At 31.7% G+C, this 19,091-nt stretch overlaps 1 protein-coding gene and 1 long non-coding RNA gene across 5 annotated transcripts; one reads left to right on the top strand and one right to left on the bottom strand.

The window, feature by feature from the left end:
- Positions 1–7,223: 7,223 nt before the first annotated feature.
- LOC141045353 (uncharacterized) lies at positions 7,224–8,146 on the bottom strand. The gene is made up of 2 exons (XR_012217416.2): positions 8,018–8,146; positions 7,224–7,868 (listed from the first exon to the last, which is right to left on the bottom strand). It is a non-coding gene; the product is annotated as an uncharacterized LOC141045353 (long non-coding RNA).
- A 357-nt stretch (positions 8,147–8,503) lies between these two features.
- LOC112283446 (importin subunit alpha-1) lies at positions 8,504–13,220 on the top strand. Of its 4 annotated transcripts, none has more exons than XM_024522113.3 (9): positions 8,504–9,028; positions 9,342–9,441; positions 9,574–9,665; positions 9,780–9,911; positions 10,296–10,481; positions 10,646–10,809; positions 10,927–11,134; positions 11,267–11,773; positions 12,015–13,220. In XM_024522113.3, the coding sequence occupies exons 1-8, from the start codon at positions 8,813–8,815 to the stop codon at positions 11,768–11,770; spliced, it is 1,602 nt and encodes a 533-aa protein (XP_024377881.1). In that variant the 5' UTR covers positions 8,504–8,812; the 3' UTR covers positions 11,771–11,773; positions 12,015–13,220. The 4 variants fall into 4 exon arrangements, with proteins under 4 accessions (XP_024377881.1, XP_024377863.1, XP_024377872.1 ...); XM_024522095.3 differs by having other exon boundaries at positions 10,924–11,134; XM_024522104.3 differs by having other exon boundaries at positions 10,924–11,134; positions 11,978–13,220.
- The last annotated feature ends 5,871 nt before the right edge of the window (positions 13,221–19,091 follow it).

Here is a 19,091-nt window from a genome sequence, read left to right as displayed (position 1 = left end):
TTTATAAATTTGAGTATTAATTTTAGTTATATATTTATAAAGTAGTATATTTTTAAAAAATAAGGTAGTATTAATTTTAGTTATATATTTAAAAATTCATAAATAAGTGACAAACAATTTTTAAACTTATTTCACATTACCTATATATATATATATACACACATATAATTTTTTATTTATTTTTATTCAAAATTTTATGATTTTCTTAAAAGAAAAAATCACAATGTTTTGTAAGAAATTACACATTATTTTGAAATCTTAGAATAAATCAAAAGAAAATTTTATTTCAAATTTAACAATTTTTTTAGTAATATTGATTAGAAATTTATGCTTTTAATAAAAATAGAAGTCCTATATTCCGTTTTATATCTATCTATCTATATATATATATATATATATATATATATATATATATGAAATATTTTTAATAAAAAATTAAACAAGCTTTAAAATAATTTAACATATCAAAAACTATAATATTTGAAGCAATTTAAACATGATTTTTTTATTTATATATCTAACACACTAAAATAACTCTACCATGTATTTTTCACTTCTATTTTATGACATCATTATTAATATCTTTTTCAATATGAAAATAAACTTATTTCAGTTAAGTCTTTTTTTCTTTTATTTTATTTTTGGTTTTTGAAAAATAAAAAAACACATTTAATATTTAAGATTGATATATGTGAAAGTTACAAGTTTCATCATAATATCTTATAGCTATGACAAGGACACAAGTAAAGGTTTTATCTCCCAAATAATATTAAATAGAATTTTAACTAATATTCCTGTAATTAATGACTCAATTCATTATAGATAATGAGACTATCTAGAGTTACTCTAAGATTCCACCCAATCATATCATTTTTAATTCCTATTATTTCTTTGGCCATCCATGAGTTTTTTGTCTATACAAAATGTTGCTTGCATGATTTAATTGTTTTTCTATTTTGTTGCAAGTAAAATTCTTTAAAAGATTGTTTTTACAATCTATCAATTCATTTCATATTCTCCTTGAAATTTCTATGTTAATTTTAATTTCACTTTTAAAAATAATTTTATTCTATTGAATTCATATTATTCATATACGTGCACAATTAAGCAAAGATCAAATTATTTTGAAACTATTGAATCTGAGAAATAATTTGTAAGAAAAAATGGATCATTTTATAATAGGTTCTTTTCAAAGCTTCTAACTCTTCAGACATAACTGTCAATTTTACATTAAATATTTTGTCTTATTGCAAATACAATTACCTTGTAAATACACCCAAAGTTAATAGAAGATTTTTAAAATTTATGTGGCATGTAAAGAAGGTAATTTTATAAAGTATTATTCTTGGCTTAAGTTCTCTATTCAACAATTTCAATTTTTTATTAAAGAAGACAAATAATCATTTCTTTCTTATGTACCCTAGATCTAAATCAATCTATTTTTCAAAAAACATAGTGACATAATTGAGTTTTATTCAAACTTACATAGTTTCTATTCCTTGTGAGTATTGAATTTTTTTAATCTAATTTAGCAATATTTATATAAGGTAAGAGTTTGTAGACCATATATATATATATATATATATATATTCAAGTCGATTTGATGCTTCTCTAAAGATCTAAAATATAATGTTACAACCTTGCTTCTTTATCTCTTCGTGTCTTTGGCTTTGAAAACCAATCTCACAAGCTTAATAATATCTTCTATTCTATTTTCAATACTCTCATTATTATATAGGCTGAAATTTAAGTTAGTCAAACATACATTTTTTTTTATCATAATGAAGTATTCTAATAATTTTTCCTACTTAATACAACTTTATAATTGAGGATTTAGATTATCTATATATATATATATATATATATTTATTCATTTTATTTTGATCCCACAAGATTTTTTTTAACCTAAAATATGTCAAAAGATAAAATTAAATTAATATGTTGCCTCTATAAACTAATCTAGTTATTTACATTAAAAGAATATATTCTTCTTTTAGTTATGTTTACTAACTTTCTTGTATATAATTGAATGAAGTGTTTATAAAATTCTTCGGTTGTGAAATTAAATTTTAATTTAGATTTATCTACCTCTCATAATTTAAATACAAGACTCGTAGCATCAAATATATTTTTGACTCAATTTAATTTGTTTTAGTATAAAATTGCTACATGTGAAGACTTAATATTCTTATTTATGGAAAATTACACCATAATATTCTATTTTATACTTATTTATATTTAAATAGTGTATTTATTTTAAAATTTTCTTCTATTTTAATCCAAATTTTTTTTATGTTACTCTAATTCTTTGATTTCACCTTACACTTCTAATTTTTATTAACAAAGCCCATTCAAAATCAAGCCAATATATTCTAAGTGTAGTAGGTTTTGTCATTGTGAGCCTATATGTCATACATTATTATATATTTAAGTTACTTAGATAAAGGATTTTTAAAACTCATTTAGATAATAAAGCTTTTATTTTTTTATGGCTATTATATTAAGACCTCTTTCCTCTTAAATTTTATAACAAATATACTTAACTAATATTATGTATACTTATGCATATATACTTAATTAATTTTATGAATTATACTTTCAAAAATATATATATATATATATATATATATTGGTGCACATCAACAATACTAACTTGATAATTAAACAAGTCATTGTAGCTCACTTTCCTTTGTTCTTCCTTCAGAGGCCAAACAATGCACTAATTGTTTTGATTGTAGCCGCCTATAGTCTTATACCTAATCAACCTACATCTCTTTTATAGATTGTATGCTTATTGCAATCTTATTTTAGTATTTTGCATGTATATGCTTCTAACTCTACTAATATTATTTTTTAATCTATATTGGTCTCTTGCTATTTTATAAGAGATCTTGTCTAAGTCTTAATTAATCTCTTTGTGTATAATATCTCTTCGTTTATAGTTTAGACAGTCTCATATTTTTACTAAGGAAAATTTAATCATATATTCTTCTTAGCTTGTGAATGCTTAAAAGATTATATTTATATGATCTAGAATTTTTTTTAAGATCTATTTAGAGTTGATACTTTTACCTTTTATTTTGACATCCATATCTTGCAAACTATTTGTTTTTACAATATGTTATCAAGTATAAATCCATCACTATTTTTCATCACATGTCACCACTTAAATATTACTATGCAATATTGCCTATTTTTTCTTGTGTTAGTCAGCTCAGTTATTTTTTAAAATAATGTTGGTTTTTATGCTCTAAGTATATGTGATTATATTTGCATTTTTATATCTTTGTTTCGAACTTTGCAGCCTTTTTTTTTAATGTTCAGTGTAATATCTCTATATCAAAAAATATAGATATATAACCCACAATTTATTTGAGTTGATTTTTACCAATTTCTGACCAATTTTTCTTTTCTAAATTCCAATGTGGAGCACTATTAGAGAAACGTTTTCAAAGTGGATTCTATATTGTATTGTAGATTGTTTTTTAAGTTAGCAAAATTTCAATATCTGATTAGTAGGATTTCTTTTGTAGTTTTGTGACCAAACCATTGTTTTTCAAACATATTTTTAGATTCTTGTGAGGCGTCAAATTTAACTTCAATAAATAAATAAATAAATATGTAATCCATCGACCATTTTAAAAATAAATACAGTTTTCCTATTTCAGTAAAAAAATAATAATAATGTGACTTGTATTCACAATTTTCTGAAACAAATCAATGTAAAGTGAATTAAACGTTTTTCAAAAAGAACTTGTTCTATGCATCAGCAAATCTCAAATCAAGCACTATTGTTCTAAAACAATGCATAAGAACGATTCAAATAAGAATAATAATAATAATGATACTAACATCCAAACAAAAAAAGGGGGAGAATTGAACTCTAGATAATGAGAAAGAAGTATTCAACTTGGAAGAAACTAAGTCAAAATATGAGGTTTGAACAAAGCATGTGATGAAACTAATATTTGCCTCTAATATTTACAATTAATTAAGAAGTTGGAAATATACAACCACCACGTTGACATTATCAAAGTGGGGGGGTCCAGGTGGCAAAGAGGACCCCGCCAGCGAGGATCTGACAGGGGTCGGAAGGAAGAGAGAGAGGACCGCGTGTGCTGAGTTGGCAATCGAGACACCCCCCCCCCAACAGGACTTGGTCCCCCAACCCTTTCTAGACCCTCGACGCCTGTTCAATCCTCTCGTCCACGTGTCAAGAATCGGAGCAGGATGTCTTTTGACTGGTTCCGAGCTTCATCGGGTGGAGCTCATCAAGGCAAATGGAATCCAGCGAGTAGGTTCATCCATGAAATGCATCCATGAATCCAAGCATTATAATAACCCCATCCATCCCAATGTATAATCATTTTATTACGTTTATACATAAATACATATATACCGATAGATGGATAGACAGATAGATAGATAGATAGATAGAGATGTACGTATAAATTTATCCTGGCCTACTGGCAAGGACTATTTTGTGTGGGTGGGTGTGTGAGTGAGTGTGTGGGTATGTGGGGATGTGTGGCTTCAATGCCTTGTCCCCATTGGCAATGCATGTCAGTGTGAATTTGAAATGAGGCTCTGTACTCATCATTGGAACCAAACAAACAAACAAATGACCACTCAGACACACTGACACACACAAACACACACACACACACACACACACTGACACACACTCTCTGACACTCGCAATACGGGCCTCACATGAGGAGCCTCTCTGGGCTGGAAGGAACACCAGCCACAACTCCCACCCACCCCCCAAAAAAACAAACGGATGGATGGATGAATGAGTGGGTGAATGAACTAATGTAAATTTTTTGACGGGTATGGATGAAAGAGCATTCGTTGCTTGCATGGCGGGCGGTTCACAGCTGGCAGCAGCTGGTTGGGATGAAAAGCATGGGGGATGGATGGATGATGGGCCGGGTGGTGCTGGAGGTGGGCTTATCCTTTTTCTTCTTACTTTCTACTTTTTACTTTTTTAATTAAAAATCAGAGAGTCCTAAACAATTGGGAGAATTGTTTTGTTTGTGGGGAATGAATACTTTCAAACTGCTTTTTTATTATAATGAAAAGTTATTTGGGCTGCGGCGTGTCATGCACTCCTTGCTTTGTAGATCTGAGGAGTTCCTTCCAATATCACTCATGGAAGAAATCCTTCAAACAACGTTTGATTTAGCACTAGTTTTTTTTATTTCATAACTTTTTTTCTTTTTGAAAAAAAACTAATGTGATGAAATGTATATATATATATATATATATATATATATATTTTTTTTTTTTTTCACATATACTCAGGTGAAGGCGAAAAAAATTCCTTGTTGTAGATTTTCTAATGAAAAAAAAAAAAAAAACATGGATTATTTTCTGAAAATTAGTTTATGGAAATTTAATGATAGAAACAATGCTAATAATGAAACTCTGAATTATGATAATTTTATAATTAAAAATAAGATTGAAGTGATACAATGCATTTCTTTTATGATTTTCTAGAATGCTTGTACTTTTTTATGGTTCATTGTCTATTTTTAACAATTACATATAATATACTAAATAACACGTTTATAATAACTACATTGTGTCTGAATATATATATCTGGTATAATGGTAAAAAAAATTCTCTACAACACCATTATTTTATCATGGGCTTTGCATTAAAATTGTTTTAAATTCAAATTCAAATTTCTCTAATGGCAAAATTTAAATTCAGATTATTTAGAATGATAGAAACCAAATGTATTTCTTTTTCTTTTTGTCATATGATGTGATATTGTGTGCCAAATCCCATCAAAAGTATGTGGTTTAGTTTGGTTTTTCTATCCATTCAGCTTTTTTTCTATTAGTTGACTTTGTTACTATCAACTAGGTTTGAACAGTTAGGCAGAAAAACTCCTTGGCTTGTCATTCTTTGTGAAGTGATAATTAATCTACAATAATGATATGTGTTTTGTAATTTACATCATATGTCTTACTTTGGTTTTTAGTTTTTAGAATCAACATAGACAAAATAGTTATTGTGAATTTACAAAATTAAAATATTGCTTTTATAAAGTTTTTTTTAAAAAATTAATCATATTATAAAAAAACAATAGTGATTCTATGAAAATATATATATGTTGTGTTTCTGCTTTTCATTACAATACCTTCAAAAACTCTAAATGGTAACCAACTGCTTAAGCTTTTTGAACTGTCATTAGTTTTCCATGACTTTGCTTAAATAAAGAATCAATTAGTTTGGTATTTGTGTACTAAAATTGTAAAAATATTTTAAGGTATACATAAAAGCTTTTAAATTTCTAGTTTCAAACTATTTCTTATTTTTACATAGTTGAATCCTTCAAAGAAATTAAAGGATTTAAGTAAAACTTTAATTTTATCAAATTAGTGTACAGATGATTTTATTTACTGAACTCACCTATCACAGTTTATGGATTCAATTTTATTTTTGTTAATATGTTTTACAACACACATCTTTCTCTCTATATAAATAAATAAATAAATATATATGTATATATATAAATATATATAGTTCAAAAACTGATTGGTTAAATTAGAACTTATAATGGTTGTATTACCTGACAAATTAAACTTCAAAAACTAATAATACCACTGTAAAGGAAGAAATATAAGTTCAGATTTTCTTGGAGGCTTATTTATTTACTTATTTATTAAGTATTTATTGCATGTCTCTTCCTGTTGACTATCTTATATACAGTTTAATATTATATTTTAAAAGTTCAGTAGTACCTAAGATGCTTCTAAAAATTGTTCTCTAGCATGACACACTAAAATGCGAGCAATTCAAGATGTTTCCAGACAAGCTAATACTGTAGTCAAACTCACATGCTTTCAAGAATTAGTCTTCCTTTATCACCATTACTCTCTCTGATTTTGATAGTGTGCTCACTCTTGTTAATTTAGCATTGAAATTAAAAAAAATATATTTATATTTATGCCAAATAAACAAAATTATTATTATTATTATTATTATTATTATAGTTCTTGTTACTGAAATTAGTAATCCTACAGATTTTTTAAAAGATATAATGCATAGTATATACTCACATTAATACAATAAATATTATTGTTATTGATGTCATTCAAATTCTAATTAGCTACTTAAATCAAATTTTGATAATTGTCATGTTGTTATTATTATTACTTGTATCAAATCATAATTGCAGTGATCCATTACACATTTACAAACAACTAGAAAGATTGAATTCGTTGAGTCTATTCAGAACTCCAAAAGAGAAGGATATCATAACAATGCTACTTATTCTGCTAAAAAATGACCACTACAAAATTTTCCTTCCAATTTTCTGAATGTTCTTACTGATCAAAGGAAAAGAGACATTCTAATATAAATAATAAATTATTAAATCTATTGCTTTAATAGCATATCTGAATTACAAAACGTGCCATATTTCACTCTTTACTTCTTGTAAACCATTAGAACTTCTGTCAATAAAGTTCATAATATTTTGAATCCTGAAAAGTTTAGAAAAAAATACTTTTTCTATCATCATACTTCAACGCGCAATTGAAATTATACAGTTGACGATGATTGATATGAGTATGATTATTATTCTTTTTTCTCATTATTTCATTCAATGTATAGCTGCATCAAGCGCTGGAGAGAGAGAGACAGAGCAAAAACTTTTGAACAACAAATAACATCATCATTAAACAATAAACAAGTATACTTCACACAAAAACGGATCAAAGCAACTTCAACTCAGAAAAAAGCAACTGATATACACTAAACAAAACTCCTAAACTCGAACACAGTTTACGCTTGACATGCGAAAGGAATCCCGCGCATCGTGGAAATTGAAGCTGGCAGCATGGCTTCATTACTGCAAATGAAAAACTCACATGAAACGAAGACGAAGGCGAAGAAGAAGAAGCAGCAATAGAAGCAGAAGAAGAAGAAGCAAAAAATACAGCTGAGATTGGGAAGAACACGACAAGAGAAAGCCAGCAGCAGAGGTTAAAGCAACGGCACCAGAGAATAGCGATGGAAGCGCCCGCAGGCGAACGACCTGCAGCATCAAACAAACTGCAGTGGGACGCTGGGATGCAGTGAAAACACAGGGAGAGCTACACAGTGCAATGCAAGCAAGAGAACGGAGCCAGGGGATGGAAGGAAGAATAAACAAACTAACAAACGAACGAACGAATGAAAATTTGGATGAAGAGCATGGGGATGAATGAGTAGGAGGCGAGCTGGGATGGCGAGGACAGGGGGATGGAACGGGGCTGGACGGGGACGGGGAACGAAGCAGCACCACACCTGGCAGTTCAAGGAATAGTACGAATTTGAAATATTTGACCGGGTGGTGGGCCCGCCCCTGGCGTAGGAGGTCTATGCACCCCCCCCCGGGCATGGTCGGTGTACGGGTATCACCTCTCCGCCCGCCCCCTCGGCCACTCGGCTAGAGTCTGAAATGGGTGCCCACGCTCGACGGCATCCCCAAAGCTTCTCAGCGCTCTCTCTCTCTCGGCCCTGCTCCCCCTGCTCTCCCCTCTTCTCCTCCCCCTCCTCCCCTCTCTCTCCCTCTGTCTTCGTCTCATCTTTCTGTGTTATCCTCTTTTTGGAGATACTCACTCACTCCCTTTTCTTCTTAGCGGTTTACAATCCTCTTTCCCTGTTGCCGTTCTTTTGATCCCACTCTAGGCCTTTCTCTTTCCGTATCGCTCTCATTTCACTCCGTGTGTGTGTGTTTTGGGTTTTCTTCTTCGGGTTAGACGAATTTCGAGTGCGTTTCGTTGTGGCGCTTGTCCTTAAGGTTGTATCAGGATGTCTCTCCGTCCCAACGCCCGTGTTGAGGTCCGCAAGAAGGGTTTCAAGCTGGCAATCGATGCCGATGAAGCACGTAGAAAGAGAGAGGACAACATGGTGGAGATTCGGAAGAGCAAGAGAGAGGAGAGTCTTCTGAAGAAGCGTAGAGATGGTATGGTTAAACTGCAGCAGCAGTTCATGCCCGCCGCGCAGACTGGCGCTGCCGAGAAGAAGGTGTGTGGTCGGAGTTGGCTGGATTTGGGTTTTTGCGGCGGGAATTCCGGAATGAATCTCTTGGCTTTTTTGTGAACTCTTGATGCGCATTCCTTTGTCGACTTGATCATTTCGCATGCTTTAGTTTTTATTTATTTTTCTGTCTGGATCGTCTTAGATCTCTCTGTTATCCAAGGGTTTTGCAAGTAGGCTGTAACGGTATGATCAAAGAAAGGTTTCGACCAAGACCATGGACTTTGTGATATACTGTTTCGTTTTGATCCTTTGACGGGGTAGTCGCTCGAATGTAATTCGTGGATTTTGTTTCTCGTAGCAACTGGAAAGCCTCCCTGCCATGGTTGCTGGAGTTTACTCTGACGACCCCGCAACGCAGTTGGAATCAACCACCCAATTCAGAAAGCTTCTCTCTATTGGTATGATGTCTACTTATTCTCATAACTGTTGTTGACCTTGGAACCATGCATATGGTTTTTCTGGTTGTCACCTGCTACTCTTAACTTCAATTCCACATCTGATGTGAGTGATCTCACGTTTTTGAATTGCAGAGCGCAGTCCACCAATCGAAGAGGTTATCGCAGCAGGTGTTGTACCTCGGTTTGTCGAGTTTCTAGTCAGGAATGACTTCCCACAGTTGCAGGTGCTCACTCGGATTTTCCCTACTGTGAACTGTGTTTAATCTCTATTGTACAATCGAGTACATCACGATCCTGTGGGGGCAGAACGAGTATCTCACTGTGTGTATCGCATGCAGTTCGAAGCTGCCTGGGCGTTGACAAATATTGCTTCCGGAACTTCTGATCACACCCGGGTGGTTATTGATCACGGAGCTGTGCCAATTTTCGTTCAGCTCCTGAGTTCTCCGAGCGATGACGTTCGAGAGCAGGTATGTTATACTGATACAGGCCTTGATAACTCAGGATGTTAGGGTTAATGCACCTCAAGATCATGTTGCATATGGGATTTGGATCAACAAATCTTTGAGTTCCAATGTCATTTATTTCCTGGCATTTCTAAAAACACGCTTCCTTGTCTCCTGGTGGAGAACAAGTAATTAATTTCCAGGGTGGAACCTGATGGGAGTGAAACACTTTGTTTATATGAGAGGTTCGTAGTAGAGATATTCAGGATTTGGATTCACCATCTGCATATCCCCTGACCAGCTTGATGTGATGTAATGAAGGTAATGATACTAAGTGCTATTCACTCCTGAGTTTCTTCAATAATGACTGTCTTCTTACTGAGAACCCGTGTCACCTTGTTTTTGCAGGCTGTATGGGCATTAGGGAATGTAGCGGGTGACTCTCCAAAGTGCAGAGATCTTGTTCTTAACCATGGCGCTTTGATGCCTCTGCTTGCTCAGCTTACTGACAACACGAAGTTGTCAATGCTGCGGAATGCAACGTGGACCCTATCCAACTTTTGTCGTGGCAAGCCTCAGCCACCTTTCGAGCAGGTTTGTACGCCTCGTGATTTCTAGATGGTCTCATATCAACTTTCTCCAATTTTTTGATTATCTATGCTTATTCATCTGAGACGTATCTTGTGAAGGCTGATTTGTTTCTTCTAGTACGCTGCCATGAAGTCGATGATTCATATTTTTATTTTAAATTCTTGCAGTCCAAGCCTGCACTCCCAGCTTTGGAGCGACTCATTCATTCAAATGATGAAGAAGTCCTTACAGATGCATGCTGGGCCCTATCTTATTTGTCCGATGGAACAAACGACAAGATACAGGCTGTGATTGAAGCTGGTGTTTGCCGACGTCTCGTGGAGCTACTGCTGTAATGCGCTTATACTTGCCCCTGTTCTTATTCATTTTGCTACTCATTTTCGTGGTATCTGAACTTATCCAAGGAAGGTTTGTGGATAACTTATTCCGCTGTGCTGACTCTTAGCAGCCATCCATCACCGTCCGTGCTAATTCCTGCACTGCGCACCGTGGGCAACATCGTTACTGGTGACGACCTTCAGACCCAGTTCATCATCAACAACCAGGCCCTTCCTTGTCTCCTGGCTCTCCTGACCAACAATCACAAGAAAAGCATTAAGAAAGAAGCTTGTTGGACTATTTCGAACATAACCGCAGGAAACAAGGATCAGATTCAGGTATTAATTTCCACTCTCCTTATTCAATCCCTGTTGATTGGAGATTGCTTTTATTTTCCACTCCTGTTCACTGCACTGTGTAGTCATACTTTTAATTGATGTACTATAATCGTTTTCGGTTGTCTACTACAGGCCGTGATTGACGCGAACATTATTCCACCGCTTGTATCTTTGCTCGCCACTGCTGAGTTTGACATCAAGAAAGAAGCAGCTTGGGCTATTTCGAATGCCACATCCGGTGGAACGCACGATCAAATCAAATACCTCGTCAACCAGGGTTGTATTAAACCACTTTGCGACTTATTGACCTGCCCAGATCCGAGAATTGTAACCGTCTCCCTTGAAGGTCTGGAGAATATCTTGAAGGTCGGAGAGCAGGAGAAAGATCTTGGAAAAACTGGTGGGATCAACGAATATGCTCGCTATATTGATGAAGCCGAGGGCTTAGAGAAGATTGAGAACCTCCAAACTCACGATAACAATGAAATTTACGAGAAGGCTGTAAAGATCTTGGAGACGTACTGGTTAGAAGAGGATGAGGAGCAGAATACTGCACCTGGTACAGATGGTCAAAGCTTCGCGTTCGGTTCAAGTAATGTCGCAGGAGCTCCTCCTGGTGGATTCAACTTTGGCTGAAAGGTACACTTGATCATTGTGTCACTCTCTGCTCTTTCTGGATTACGTGTGGGTAGCGCCTTTGTTTGTTTGTTTGTTTGTTTGTTTTTTTTTGTTTTTTTGTTTTTTTGTTTTTTTTTTTGTTTTTTTTTATTGATAACTGAATTCTGAAATTAGAAGATTCGTGAAAGGGAGAAGTATGGCAGTGTTCACTGGCTGTCAATCTAGCTCTCTGCTAAATTTGGCATTTATTACCCTTATGCAGGAACGAGGCTTCTGGAGAAATCTCTTAATGCCTCAAACTACTTTTGAGGAGAGGCGCTGTGCTCAGAAAGGCATCTCCCATGATGCTTTTCTAGCTGCGACCTTGAATATTGGTTACTTGTAGGAAAGTGTCTGGTCCTGAGTCTCACTGCCTCCCCCTAAAGGTGGTTCGTGAATAACTTGGTTGTGGGATCAACCACTCTCTAACAGAACTAATCTGTGCAAAGTTCTGGGCGTCTGGTGCACACACTGTTCAGACCTGACTACTTTGCTGGGTCTGGGTTTCTGATTTGAAACCCATAATCTTTTGCAGCAGCTGCTGCAACAACATCCCCACGTTTGTGTCGTCCCACATTCGTGTAGAGTCCTGCTGTGTGCAAGTCGTGGAACGGTTGCACTCAGCCCTATTGACGCATCCAGCACCATAGGATGCAGCCAGTCGTGTTGTCCCACCCGTGGTTGTATCCATCAGATAATTTTTGATTGGTCAGCTGTCACTACTGTCCGTCCTAGCCTTACATTAGTTATAAAGTCATAAGGAGTCTTTTCTGGGGAGTTAAGCTTTATATCTATGTCTCCTCAGTTGCTAACCTTTGGCTATGCTTAGCATGGTCTGACTAATTCACTCAAGAAGGGTGCTTGATACCTGCAAGCGACCCTCTAATTATGACAATGACTCTGACTCTGTTCCAATCGTCTGCCGATGTGTCATTTCTCTTGTTCAAATGCATGCTTGAATGACTGATCGTTTGGCTTTCACGGCCGACCTCTTGAATATGCTGATATGCACAGTTGACAGCCCAAATTACCCGCTAACATTATAATCTTGAGAAGCCAGTGGAGTTCCGTGTGCCTCGTGACGTATTCAGATGCTATAAATGGCGCATCCGATTGGATTGTGCGGGCAGCGGAGGTCTCTTGCTGCGTTGCAGCTGGAACGTTCAATTTTTCTAGATCACTGCCTAGTGCTACAATTTTGACGGCTATATTTGTTATGACCACATGCTTTTCAGCTGAATTCTCAGGTGCATGTGACGGAAAGAATTTTACTGCGGAATCTTATCCAGATAGTATATACTCGTTTTGAGTGATTATGACTTGATAATTCAGATAATGCTTGGGTTCGATGTAACTTGCATTATCTCCGGCCTTTTATGTGCTCAGCACGTATTCAATTTAGAATTATCTATCTGATTACGTGACTCAATTTCGTTCTCGTTTCATCTTTCTTAGTGGAGCTGATTTTGTCCTATTCTACCGCTCGCGAATGTATTGCGGGGATTGGGTTAATGGTTAACCATTCCTTGCTTAACTATAGTGCCTTTCAGCCTATGTCAAAGGTGTCCAACTAAATGGCAGTGAAAATAAATGTATGGACTCTTCTAATGTTAAAGAAATGTCAATTTGAAATATGGGTCTGCGCATGTCATACAGGACCGAGTGTTGTAAATTTACCTATGACCTTATGCATGCTGTTGTGGAGAGAAGACGAAATGTTAGATTGTGTAACAGTTGAGCATGCTGACAAATCGGAGAGCTTAATTAATTTTAGTAATCAAACATTGATGTTATCAGTTTCAACCTATAGAGGAGAATATAAGTCAACACGGTAATAGTACCTTGACATCATGAGAGTTGGTATATCCTAAAAATGTACTCATTATATCAATGTATCGTAAAACTATTACGAGATGTGATGTAAATCATATGCATGTAGCTACTAAAAAATCCCAAACACAAACCATAAGTTATTCAAATTTTTACTTGAAGGTATAATAGATTATAACACGACTTTTGACTAATCTCATTAAGTTTTTTAACTTCATACTAATGTTAAAGGTAAATTGTTTTTAGTACCCACATTGTTATATTGACACTAAGAAATAATAAAATAATAAAAAATAAAAATAAAAAACAATGAAAGTGAAACCAGTAGGCTCGTTGAGGCGGTAACATATGGCATTCATTCAGAAGTATCTAAAACCAAATCTTATCGACATATATTTAATTTGTTTTAAGTTTAATTTTTTGATTTATACAACCAAAGGTTACTATCAGCTTTAGACTCCCACATACAGATCACAATATGTAGGACAATATCTAGGATTAACAAAGAATAAGATACCTCGAACAAACCGATAGTGCAATGAGAGCAAGAATGAATCCAACTAAAACAAAGTAAAACATCACAAAGGACGTTTGTGAATTTATCGCTCAGTCAACAGGATCGACAAAGTCATTACAAAAGAAACTCCCAGCAGGTCATCTCGTTGTGCTCGCTTGTAACGTTCGGCTGACTAGCAATCCAGTACACTGACCATAATTTTACTCCAAATTGAACCGTCAGGTTAAGCGTGCCACACAACTTAGCATAAACAAAGGAAACACTGGAGACACAAGACCTTTGAAGCGGATGAAGCAAAAGTCTTCAGAGAGAGCTTCTGGAGCTTTGGCTTTGCAGCTAGATACATTCTCTGAAGGAATTCCTCCGCCCTCCTCGCAGGTGCTAGTTTTTTCTCTTCTCGAGCTACTTCAAATCAAGTATCTGTGCTTCCTTATAAACGCAAATGCTTAAGTTTATCATGCCATCACACAGTGGGAAGTCCATAGTATTGTCTTGCTTTGGAAGAAATCTCAACGGTCATTCAGATTCCTGATAGAGTATGACCCTTGTGCTGATGAGAGATAACTCTGTTCTGAGATTTTGGACTGAGTCAAGGATATTTCGAAGTTTATGTTGCTGTTGTGATTTCAATAGGTCTTGAGTTGGCAATCAATGCACAAGTAGATCGTCCAGGACCACCTTCAACATTGTGCACAAATCAGTTTGCTACGGATGAGCCTAAGCACCAGTTAGTGTGTTAACTGAGTGAGGGAACCCACCCAAGTAGTAGGGAAAGGCTGCGACCCAGCTGAATACGATGTATCAAAACATGAAAAAACGGAACAATACTGTTACCGATAGTACCATTTGCTTCACCTGCTGTCACAATGATCGCAACCACGAAATGCAAAATAGGAGCTGGTAGAAATGTGCACTTCTTTAACCAATCAATAAGAATGAAACTACATAGTTGGTAATGTTAACAGTAAAGCTGCTTGAAAAAGTACTTTTGTAATAGTCTAGATAAAAGCTTAATAAGGCTCTCGAACACGCCGACTCTAACATTCCTCCAAAAACACTGGGACCTACTGTAGTGATAAATTCAGCACTCTGTTTAGCTGTACCTTGCCAACCCACAAGTCGGAACATATATGTCTATATATATATATATATATATATTCAGCTCAATCTTGCTGCTGGTATCCCTAACTCAGATGTTGAAAGAATAGATGTAACTAAATTCTGCAACATTGGTAATCAACCTGTGAACTTTTGATAACGTGAGCAATCAAATAAGAAAACTCTTTCCAAACGGATAAATGAAATAATTTTCTAATTCCGTCTTTTCCATGAACGTTTTAGTTATTTCTGTGATTACCACTCTCTACAGAAAGACTCCTACATTTGTTGATAATCTTGCAGGAATTTATGCTCCTACAATAGAGCTGTGTGACTTAATTCTTACTCAACATTTTCTTATAAATGTCCTAATTCATTTTTTTGGACATAAAAATAATATGATTAGAGTTTGTGTTGTGAGATCTTTAAGTCTTTGTTTCATTTACTTTTCAATTGAAGTTACAATAATCATTACAAAAATTTCATAAACAATAAAAATGGACTAATTTATATAAAATTTATAGAAATTTTAATTTTCATGTTGAAAGTATTATTGATAATTATTTTCTAATAGAAGTAGTAGTGTTTAATGTTTTTAAGAGCCTAACTAATCATATTATATTGAAATTATTTTGATTAAATTAATTTTTTTAACATCTTATAATTTCGAATATATTCTTAATGTAAATTTAAAAAATATACAAAAATATAAAAAAAAATTATATTTTTTAACCAAATTATTTTAAAAATTACAATAAATATTTTTGTGGTCATTTATATAATATATTACTAGAAATGTTTTTAATAACATTTTAATTCAATGTACATATTAAGAAGATGCATTTCAAACAAATAATGTAAATTTTTACACAAACAATATTCTTATCATTTTGCAATTGATCATTAAAAATTAAATTTAACCACCATTTGGAACCTATTATAGAATGATTTAGTTATTTCTAGAGAATTTTAAATGGTATAAGACAACAACTAAAATTACAAGACATTCAATACACCTTAAATTTTATAAAATACTATTAAGTAATTAATTTAATCTGATTTTTTTCTTAGTTTGTTTTGTTAATTTATAATAAAAAATTATAGAAAAAAAAGACTAAGAAGTAATATTTTTTTAAGTAAATAATATATTATTTAATAATTATTTTTAAATCATATATAATTTTTATGATAATCTTATAAATTAAAACTATACATAAAATTGAGTATTAAAAAATAGTATTATATATAGAATTTAAAAGTTGACATCTTTAACTTGTAAAATTGAATGTCCTTGTATTAACTTAATATTTCTTTATGAACTTAATTCAAGAATAACAATATATCTTTTTGTTTTAAAAAAACTTAAGTTTAAGAAAAAAATTACTTTTTTATTTTTTATTAGGAATTTATATGTAACCAATAAACATAATGTATTTATATGCACATCAAACTAACATAATTTCCTAATAACATTATGTTTTAAATCAAAACTTCTTTAGAACTTGTTTTATGAGATTTTTTTGTAGCTTCAAATATGGAAGGTGCTTAAAGAATATGTATAATTCTATAAATTTTTTTGAATAATAAAAAAAACCAAATATCTATTTTATTGAATTTTCTAAATATTCTTTGTATTTATTTAAAATTATTCACTTTGATTTTTATAGATTTTATTTTAATATTTTAAAATGGTTAAAAAAAATTATGAATGATTTTTTATTTTTATTTTTTATTTTTTGAATTCATTTATTTTAGTTTTTATTCCATTTTGATCATTAGTAAATTTAAAATTTGTTGAGTTTTTATTATTGATCAATCTGTCATGTAAAGGTTGAACTTATCGCATTGCAATTTTTAAAATTGAGTTTGTTAACTAAGTTGATGTAATAAAATATTTATTTTAACTTAGGTGTATATTAAAATTTTAAAAATTCCTTGTATTACAAAATAACTCTCTATTTTTTAGCTTTAGCCACGGAAATATATATTCAATAATAAATTTTATATACAAGTATTCAAGTATGTTCAAAATAAGAAATATTTTACTATACATATTCTTATATATGCAACTTGGTGTCTTACTTGCATATATATATATATATATATATATATAAGTTTTACCTCAAAAAATACAACTTTAATGTTAAATTATATATTGTTTATCTAATACTTTTAATCTTAAAATTGCTCACTTTGTCGTTTCTAGAGCTTTAAAAGAGACTAATGTGTTTTTTCTTTTTCTTAAGTAAGAATTTAGATCTTTAATCTTCTTATAGATTCACAGCAGTTAATTACTCACAATAAATTTATTGAAGAAAAAATAAAAAATAAAAAATAAAAATTATACATACATAGAAAAAAATCTAAAATAAAGCTTTTTGCTAAAATTTGGAATTCTTTGGAATTTTTTTTTATAAATTTGGAGTTCTTTGCAATCTTAAACAACCTTAAAAAATCTTATTTTACTTAAATCAGATTCAAATAAAAAAAAATATAATTAAATCCTAAAAAACTATTAGACTCTCTAAAATAATCTTAAAAAAATATCATAAAGTCCTAAATAATTCATAAAAATATAATAAGAAACTTAAAGAAATTTAAAAGAATCAAACCAAAGTCTATCCAATTCTATAAAGATATTAAGTAAATATTAATTGAACAATAATTAAATTCTAATAAAATTTTAATCAAGTTTTAATTAAATATTTAAAATATTTAAATTAAAATTTAAATAAATCCTAACCAAAATATTAATTTTATTCTTAATAAATCATAACCAAATTTTAACTGAATTTTAAGTAAATCTTAAAAAATCCTAATTGAATTCTAATATAATTTTAATCAAAATTTTAAAAAAATCTAATAATTTTTAATTAAATATTAAGTAAATTCTATATTAGATTTAAAATTTTAATAAATTTTAATTCAATCATTAATTTTTATTCAAATTTTTTATACTTTTCAATTTATTAATTAAAAATAAGTATATAATATTTGAAATGAATCAAACTTATTGTCAAGGATATAAACTATAAAGAACCAAATGTTCAATACATTCTTGTGTCACTAAAAAGAATAGATAATTATTCAAAGATGATATAACATTAAATTAGAATTACCTAATATCAAAGACAAGAAAAGTAGAGGCTTTTGAAATAAGACTAAGGACAAGAAATGTATTGACAAGAATAAAGAAGGCTTCATTCTTGCTTTTGTATGTACTGTCTAAGTAAAAACTATACATCAATGTTCTATAAGACTTTTGACATATGTCCAACTTACAAAATACATGTTTAACCTACAAAACAAATTTCCTATATATGCACCATATGGCCAATTTGTAGTATAGGTTGCCAATACGTGTAATAAGTGGCCAACTTGTTTACATATTTTCTAACTTATCAATCAACTATAAACATGTATAAAGTCAAATCCAAGTATATAAAGTTTCTAAAAAGCTTTTCTATAAGATATTATCAAATCTACTTATATATTTTTTTTCTAATACTTCTTATACAAATAATTATATATGTTTATAATACTTATATTTTTTTTTAAAAAATATTCTTAATCCACTTGAATGTCAACCATTATTTTTCTTCAATTTCAATATTGATATTTTAGTGTCAATAACTTCTTTTTAAATCATTCATTTCCTCTCAAAATCTTCAAAATTCAATTTTTAAGACCTTAATTTGTTTGAATCTTAATTATTTTTGATTTGGCCATCAATACAATAGGTAAATAAAATTTGTCATAAGTTATTGTTTGGTTATTGATAACCTTGAGAATTAGACTGATGATTAGGCAGTTTAGTTGGTAACAGTAGGTTGTTAGTGGAATAAATGGTTAAGA

Source organism: Physcomitrium patens, chromosome 1 (genome assembly GCF_059467195.1).
Source record: "Physcomitrium patens ecotype Gransden chromosome 1, ASM5946719v1, whole genome shotgun sequence".
In the NCBI taxonomy this organism is placed as follows: Eukaryota; Viridiplantae; Streptophyta; class Bryopsida; order Funariales; family Funariaceae; genus Physcomitrium; species Physcomitrium patens.
Note: the sequence above shows the minus strand (reverse complement) of the source record. Positions and strands in the feature narration are given on the sequence as shown.

Excerpts from the sequence above, each read along its gene's own strand:
- LOC112283446 (XM_024522095.3), top strand. The coding sequence starts at position 8,813 with ATGTCTCTCCGTCCCAACGCCCGTGTTGAGGTCCGCAAGAAGGGTTTC. Across the intron at positions 9,029-9,341 it reads CTGGCGCTGCCGAGAAGAAG|CAACTGGAAAGCCTCCCTGC; the intron begins GTGTGTGGTCGG and ends TGTTTCTCGTAG. Across the intron at positions 11,135-11,266 it reads GAAACAAGGATCAGATTCAG|GCCGTGATTGACGCGAACAT; the intron begins GTATTAATTTCC and ends TGTCTACTACAG.